The 8,952-nt window shown below is 37.2% G+C and overlaps 1 protein-coding gene across 1 annotated transcript; it reads left to right on the forward strand.

The window, feature by feature from the left end:
* Positions 1-7,648: 7,648 nt before the first annotated feature.
* LOC100013386 (olfactory receptor 4S2) lies at positions 7,649-8,616 on the forward strand. Its single transcript, XM_001364686.3, has one exon. It carries the CDS (start codon positions 7,681-7,683, stop codon positions 8,614-8,616), a length of 936 nt encoding a protein of 311 aa, XP_001364723.3. The 5' UTR covers positions 7,649-7,680.
* The last annotated feature ends 336 nt before the right edge of the window (positions 8,617-8,952 follow it).

The following is an 8,952-nucleotide window of genomic DNA, read 5'->3' on the forward strand; positions in this document are numbered from 1 at the left end:
ATGACTGGGCCTGGGATTTCAGTGATTTCAGGAATATTCATAAAGATAGGAAACTATCAGTGAAGGCTGATACTTTCTATGCTTTTTATACTTTTAGAAAACTAGTTGCCCAGATCTCTGAGAGGATGGGACTTATTAGGAGGTTCTGCAGCCAGTGTGTCAAATGAAGGATTTGAACAGAAGCCTTCCTAGCACAAGACTGACTCTCTTTCCTCTACATCACACTGACCATCATTATTATCAGAGGCCAATCATATAATATTTAAGGTCCACAAAGTACATGAAATACATGATCCCATTTGATCTTCATGTCTGCTGTTATTATTATACATATCTTATATATTTTAAAAAAAGGGTGAGGGGAGATAAAATGATTTGCTCAGTCACACAGGAAGGTAAAAGGAAATATAAAGGTGGTATTGGAACCTGATCTTCCTGATTCCAAATGCAGAGCCTTAGTCAATTTTTCACTTGTTGACCAAGGATTCTTCTACTTTGTACCCCAATTCAATCTCTTTTTTAAAGTAAACCTACATATTAGAACCTGTAAATTATCATCTTAGCATGTTGTCTGGGGTTAATGAGAAGTTCATTTTCTCAGGGTTATAGTCAGGATATGTCAGATATGAGACTTGAACCAAGGTCTTCCTGATGCTGAAGCTAGCTCACTCTCTATGATGTCACTCGACTTCTCACTGAACCCAATTGACCTCATATCTCAGTCCCTAAAGAAAGTCTGTAAGTCTTTTCCTGTATCTCAAGTTCATTTGTCCCCACTATACATATATCATGAATGATTTAGCCTCCTACTTTAGTAAGAAGAGGGATGTTAACATGAGTTCTTTCTTCCCACCCACTCCCCTTTCTTGTCACTTTCCTATATTATTATACATCATCTTTTCTTTGCATCCCAACCTGCAAGAAGTACTATCACTTCTATTCCTTAATCCTAACCCCTCTCTTTGTGACTTTGATCACATTCCCTCCTGCCTATTCCAAGATATTGCTCCAGTCATTATTTCCTGCATCCTCTACCTACCTCCCATCAGTCAGTCTTTCCATCACTAATGTCTCCTTGAATAAACGAATAAATAATCAAAGCTCAGAGCTCCCTACCCCACTTTATTATTTTCTTTATTTTTATTTTTTTTATTTTTTGCTTTTTATTATTTTTATTTTTTATTATTACCTTTTTTCCTATCTTTATTATTATCTTATTTTCTTTTTTATTATTTTTTCCCTTTTTTATTTTATTATCTTTTTTATTACTATCTTTTTTCCTATCTTTCACTGCTAAATGTCTTTAAAGCTCTATCTCCACTCTAGGGAAATGCTGGAGCTCTCAAATCAGCTCCAGAAAGCCAGTTGTAAAATTTTCCTTGGGAGCTTTTAGTCTTCAGAAATTGACAAACACTGCCAATCAAGGCTTGGTTGACTGTTTTGTCAATTGTCCAGATTTAAGAGAGTTGTGGAGAAATGATCATGTAGATCATTCATATTTAAAAGTGTGTCATGCATACATTTGGAGGATCAATTGTTAAATATTAACCAGTATGCCTCTTCTTTGTTTCTCCTCACTCTTCAACCACGTATATAGATAAGTCTTCCACAGTGACTTTAAAGAAACATATCTTAAAATTTTACCAATTGTCCTGTAACCAATAAATCTCTAAGTTTTTTCTTTATTTATCCTCCGGTATCCCTCTGTAGCATGTGGCATTGCTGGTTACTCTTAATTATGGAAATTCTCAATTGGATTTCAGAAACATCATTTGCCTTTTTTTATTGTTGTGTTTTATTTTTGCAACATCTGATTTTCTCTATATCTCTGCCATTATGACAGAGTTTTTACAGAATGAAAAAGAAAGGACACTAAACCAAATTACATTGAAAAAGTATGACATTTTATGCAATGTTTCACTCTTATAGACTCCACCCTCAACAAAGCAGCAGGGGAAAATAAATCCATTTTAATCTGGTTTTCTTCCCACTTCTTTAAATAATATTTCCTGTTTCCACTGCTAGATCCTCAATCTTCTCCTGACTCCTTAATATGGGTGTTCCCTATGAGTTTGCTCTTGACTTCTCCCACCCTCTGCTTCTCTCCACATTATTTCTCTCTCAACAACCTCACTTATACTCCTGGTTTCAACTATTACTTTAATGTGGATTATTTCCAAATCTATACCTTTGCCCTGGATTTCAGACTCATATTTCCAGCTGCCTAAAATGCAACTCTACCTTGATGTCCTGCTATTTCCTCAAACTTGATTTGTCCAAAAATAAGTTGTTTCTGCTTTTTCTTTTCTTCTTTCTTCCATCCCAAGTCAGTGCTTCCTTCCATCTTTCCTTGAATATAGTAGATTAACAGATGCTTGTTGCTTGACTGACTGCATTAGGTTTTTCAGTGGTACCATCCTCCAGCTCATTTTGTAGATCAGAAACTTGGGTGTTATCTTTGATTCTTGCCCTTGTCTCTCAATCCAATCATTTACCCAGTTCCATTGGCTTCACATCCTTAATATCTCTTACATACTTCCCCTGCCCAATATTCTCACTACAATCACCTTAATAAGGTTGTCATTATCATCAACCTGAACTACTATTTATGTTATCTAATGGGTCTTTCTATTTTCACTTTCTCTCCCCTCCAATCCTTCTTTCTTATAAAATGGCATAGCAGATAGAATACTGGAGTTGGAGATAGAAGGCTGAAGTTCAAATGTTATTTCAAACATTTACCAAGCCATTTAAACTTTTTAAACCTTAAAGGGGGAGGAATTCATCATTAAAATTGGTGAAATGCTCTATTAAACTTATATAGTTGTTGAGAGAAAAGTGCTTTTCAAAAGTTAAAGAACTATGGAAATTTGAGTTATAAACAAATAAAAGATAATGTAAAGAGACAAGGAGAACTAAAAATAGGGGAACCAGGAAGTATTTTCCGAAGGAGAATGTGGCACTTGACATGAATTTTGAAGTGAGCTCAGTGGGGATGAGAAAGGAATTCTTTCTAGGGACATGAGTCTAGTTCCCTTGTTCACTATCTTTAAAACATGAGTTGGACTAAATGATCTTATAGTTCTGAAATTCTGTGATTCTGGCAATTGATATAACTTCTAGGATAATTTGTCATATTATATGAATTTTATTTGGATCTGGAAATGTATGCTTATTTTGTGTATGTTTGCAAAATTATCCATATCAATTATAAAGTAATATTACAAAATGAGCTGCCTTCAAGGCAACTGGAAATATGAGTCTCAAACTCAGGGGCACAGATACAAATTTGGAAGTAAATCACATTAAAGTGGTAGTTCATACCATGGGAATAGGTGGGGTTGTTGAGAGAGAAAGAATGTGGAGAGAGACAGAAAAGCAGGGAAAGCTGAGAGCAAACTCTTGGGGAACACCCATATTAAGGAGTCAGGAAAAGATTAAAGATTCAGGAGCAGAAACAGGAAATTATGAATCCAGGCAACTACTGTGTTATGGTAGGTAATAAATATTAATAGACGAGGTGGAGTTCTAGGGATCAGGTCTATTCAGAAAGTAGGAAAGAATGGGGAGTACATTCCAAGGTCGCAAGTGTGGGCTGCTATACACCACCTGTCCATGGTCCTGAAGGCAAAGAAACATGTATTTCAGTACATATGTAACTATTTCTGAGCACTGGGATACAAAGAAAGATAAGAAGCAGTCCCTTCACTCAAGTACACAGTCTAATGGGCAACATGGAAATAGCTGTGTGCATACAAGATACACATACAGTGAAAATTGGAGATAATGGCCAGAGAGAAGGCATGAACTTTGACAAATACATTCCGAGTTCATTAGCCAAGGATCTAAGAAAACCATTGTGTCAGTTGAGATTTTATCAAGCAGTTCATTCTATGACTTTGAAGAAGAGTGAAAAGTGACTTCGATAACTAGAGGTTTCTTTATCGGGATTCACTTTGTGGGCAAAAGAATCCTGTCTTCCAAAGTATGTTTTGTATCAATGAATCTGTCTGCCATGAAATCAAGGAGTATCTCAGCTCTCTTGCTTTGGGGTTCTGAACCTGAAATTGCCAAAAATTGAGAGACAAGAGGAAATATAACTATATTATGAAGAGCACTGACCTAGGAGCTATGGAACTTGGGGTCTAGTCCTCATTCCACTACCAGTTAGCTATGACACTTTAAACAAATCACTTCTCTCTGGGTGTCATTTTCTTTACCTGTAAAAGGAGAATGTGAGAGTAAATGGTCCCTAAACATCCTTCCAACTCAGTATATAGATTCAGCATCCTAAATTTCCTTCCAGCTCTCAAATTTTATGTTCTAGCTTCCTTTATAAAATTACATATTATTACACAAATTTACATAAAATTATTTATTACATAATAGTTTAACAAAATAAATAATAATAATGAAATAGTAAAATTAATAAAATAATTTTGTCATATAAAATTACAAACATACCATTTCTTCACTCATCCCAGTCATTTCCTGCTCCACACTAGATAAAATCCTCCCTATAAGTTTCCTTTCACCTATAACATTCTATGGTCTCTGGTTATTCTAACCTTTGTATTTTATTCTCCATGTTCACAAAATCACAAAGTCTCTAGATCTTAGAGATGAGCCAGTGATCATACCTGAATAAGAATTCCCCTTGATGTTTTCTTCCACAACAACATATATGATGAAGAGAAATCTACTATTTTGCACATGCCATGCCTCCCCCACCCTTTGCCCCAGGCAGACAAATTCCATTTTTGAACAGCTGTGATTGTTAGGAAAAATTTTCCAAACATTAAGCCTAAATCTACATCTGTTCAACTTTCACCCATTGTTCCTATTTCTGCCTTATAGGATCAAAAAGAATAAACCTAATCCTGGCTTTACAAGAGAGCTTTTCCAAAGCTAGAAGATAATTCCCACATTTTCTTGAACTCTTCTTGGCAAAAATTGTCCCATTTCAGTTTGACTGCTGAGTGGAAGATGGATTGGAATTTGGAGAAAGAATATTGGGAGATCAATCAGGATATTACAGCAATAGTCTTGGCATGAAGTCCTGTACGAGAGTGGTTTCAGTGTCAGAGGTGAGAATGGAGCATACATGAGACACTTTATGATGATAGAAATAATAAGAGTGGAAAACTGATTGGATAAGGGAGAAGTTGAGGATAACAGCTAAGTTTTGGGCCTACATGACCAGGAAAATGGGGCTAGGGAAGTTAGGAAGAGGGGAGGGTTTGAGGGGGAAATCATGATTTCCATTTTGGGTCGGGTCATTCACAAGATTCTTAATGTAGTTAACTTTTTTATCATCTAGTCAATATCTCTTCTCCTTCTCCACACACAAAACTGTCCAAAGATTGTTTAAATGCTTTGACAAAATCTAAGTATTCTATGTGTACAACAGCCCTCTGATTAAGGTTAGTCTGGTAATACTGTGAGGAAAAGGAATGAAAAGGAATGTGGTATGCCCTGTTCCTGCAGAAAACATGCTGATATTTGGCAATTGCTCTTTCCTCTTCTAAATGCTTAAAGAAAACTTCCCCTTAATCATATCTTTGAAAATTATTCCAGAAATGAAAGTCGAATTTGCTTGTTAATGTTTTTTCTGATTACACTCCAATCACTCTTTAATGAGAATTTGGACATTTGCCCTTCTCCAGTCCTATCACACATCTCCCATTTTCTAAAATAATAATGACAGTAACAATAATAGATGCAATTTATATCATGCTTAAAGTTTTTCAAAGCACATTGCATAGCACATTGTAGATGCTCTGTGCTTATTGTCAGATTCATGACTAATTTTACATTCCTGATCTCATTTGGTCTTTGGAAGATCACCAATAGTCACTTAGTAATCACATCAGACCTGCCACTTCTCAAATACCAATTCAGGCAGGAAGACTCCCACTTCCCCCTGCTGCTGCTGCTGCTGCTGCTTAAGCCTTCTCCCCTCAGATTACCTTCTTTCTAATCTGGACATAGCTTGCATATACAAATTTAAGTACATGTTGTCTCCCCAACTAGGATATAACCTCTTATGTGTCGGGGACTATTTTTGTCTAGATTCTCAGAATTTAACACAGTGCTTGGCACATAGCAATCATTTACTAAATGCTTATTGATGGATTATTTTCTCTAGACTTAGGATGCATTAGATCTAGTCTGGGTGAGTTAAACTCCTTCAGGGCAAATGGATTCTAATTCATCACTTATCCAGGGCTTCACCTCCCAGCTAAGTTTTTTTATCTCTGTATTCTGTGTTCTATAGTGTCTTCTACCTGGAGTGTTCTGTGATCTGTGTTCTAAAATCCCTTTTAGAGCTAACAATTTCTGAGTTTATCAGATACATTTATAAAGGATCAGCTATGCTGGGCAGTGACAGGAGTGAGGGAAATGAGGTGAAGAGTTACTATGGTGGTGACAAAATTAAGTTGATGAAAAGCACTGCTCAGTCACCTCCATGTTTGAATTTGTTTCCATGGAAACTGTCATGGAACCTCTTTCCACCTTCCCTCCTGAGGCTAAGTGTGGCCAAGGAATAAAATCTTATATAATGTCAGAGCTGGAAGGAACTTCAGAGATTCTTTAGCCTGACCTCATTTTACAGGTGAAGAAACCGAGACGCAGGAAAGGAAAGGGAAATATCCAGAGTCACCTAAGTGCATTGCAGGGCTAATATTTGAACTCAAATTGCTTGACTCTTAGTCCTTTGCTCTTTCTATGACATCAAAATGTATCAGTGAGAAATAAAAGCTAATTCTGAGTACCTTTCCTATTGATAGTGCTTCTTCAGTCAATTAATTAATTACTACTCCTTTCTCCAAGAGATACTGTTTCCCCTACAAAAAGTGAATCAAGGGCCAACAAGGTAGCACAATGGATAGAGCACCAGGCCTACAGTCAAGAGGACTTGAGTTCCAATCTGGCCTCAGATACTTCCCACACAGGTAACCCTTGGCAAGTCACTTAATCCCAACTGCCTCACCCCTACCATTCTTCTGTTTTAGAATTGATACTTAGTACCAATTCCAAGACAGACAGCAGGGTTTTAAAAGAAGAAAGTCAATCAGATATCTCCTTTTTCCTTGCTTATTCATTTTGGAAAGAGGCAATTTAGCATAAGATACAGAAAGACCTATGTTTAAATCCTGCTCATATTACTAACTGTGTTACCTTTATCAATCACTTAACCCTTTTGGACCTCAGATATCTCCCTACTAATTTATAGAGGGATTGTTATCTCTTTTTTTTTCATTTTTGGAGACATGCTTATTTCCCACAGTGGAAATTTTCCAGAAGGAATTATAAAGGACTAAGATACCACTTTTCCACAGGCTTCCTATATGACTTTGAGAGAATCACCCTCTGGGGCTCAGTTTCTTCATGTGAAATTGAGGGAGTCAACTAGATGGCCTCTGGAGTCTCTCCCAAGAATAGAGCAATGGTTCTATGATCTTTCATACATTAAAAGAGTAATTTTAAATTTTTGACTGCATTTATTTCACCACACAAACACATCCAGTGCATCATTGAGCTAGAACTTCAGAAAAGAAGCATTAGTAAAAAATGGCATTGACTTCACATATGACCCCAGACTAATGATGTTCTTGATGCTTCATACCCTCAGGTACATTGGCGTGGTTTGCCTCACTTGAACACTGTCAAGATCTCATGGAAAATAATGTTACAGAATTTATTCTGACAGGACTTTCCCAGATTGAGGAGGTAGAGCAAGTATGCTTTTATCTCTTCCTTCTTTTTTACACAATCATCATCTTTGGGAACTTTCTTATTATCATGACCATCAGGGTTAGCCCAAATCTCAACTCCCCCATGTACTTCTTTCTCAGCTTCTTATCTTTTGTTGACATTTGCTACTCTTCTGTCACTGCTCCCAAGTTGATTGTGGACTTCCAAGCCAAAGTCAAGACTATCTCCTTTGTAGGTTGCATGACTCAGCTCTTTGTGGTCCATTTCTTTGGCTGCACAGAAATCTTCATCCTCACAGTAATGGCCTATGACAGGTACGTGGCCATTTGTAAGCCACTACACTATGCAACCATTATGGATCAAAGGGTCTGTACCATATTGATGGTGAGTTCATGGGTAGGGGCCTTTACTCATTCTATTATTCAGACCCTTCTCACCGTCCAGTTGCCTTTCTGTGGTCCCAACGTGATTGACCATTATTTCTGTGATGTTCATCCCCTCTTGAAGCTGGCCTGCACAGACACTTATGTGGTAGGGGTCATTGTGATGGCCAACACTGGAATGATATCCTTGACCTGCTTCATCATTCTTGTTGGCTCTTATGCTGTCATACTTCTCTATCTCAGGACTCATTCTGCAGAGGGGAGGCGTAAGGCCCTCTCCACCTGTGCTTCCCATGTCATTGTGGTAATTTTGTTCCTTGTACCCTGCATCTTCATCTACATGCGACCCTCAACCACCTTCACAGAAGATAAGATGGTAGCTGTATTCTATACCATCATAACCCCTATGTTGAACCCATTGATCTATACTCTGAGGAATGCAGAAGTGAAGAATTCCTTGAAAAAAATTTGGAGCAAGAAACTGATGGGAGAGGCAAGGAAAGACCTTAAATGAGACTTGAATATGGGTATACCAGCTAATAGAGGGTTGGTAGAAGAGCTTTCTACTAATTTTCTTTTAAACTTGTCACTCAAATGACCTAGTAAAGACCACATCATTCTTAACACTAAAATCAGCCCTCTCTTATTTGTGATTTCTTTCATTTTGTCCTTTGTTCATTTAAACAACAGGTGCCACTGATAATGCCTCACTTGGTCCTATTCAACAAAGAGCCTCTGGTTTTCATAAGTGCTATATTCACACACTACACATACACATACACACACACACTGCCCTTTTAGATCATGGCTACATCTAGAGTTTTAATGTTGATATTAACTTAGACTATCT

Source organism: Monodelphis domestica, chromosome 6 (genome assembly GCF_027887165.1).
Source record: "Monodelphis domestica isolate mMonDom1 chromosome 6, mMonDom1.pri, whole genome shotgun sequence".
NCBI classification, from domain to species: domain Eukaryota; kingdom Metazoa; phylum Chordata; class Mammalia; order Didelphimorphia; family Didelphidae; genus Monodelphis; species Monodelphis domestica.

Bases quoted from the DNA above. Each gene is read 5' to 3' on its own strand.
- LOC100013386 (XM_001364686.3), top strand. From the start codon at position 7,681: ATGGAAAATAATGTTACAGAATTTATTCTGACAGGACTTTCCCAGATT.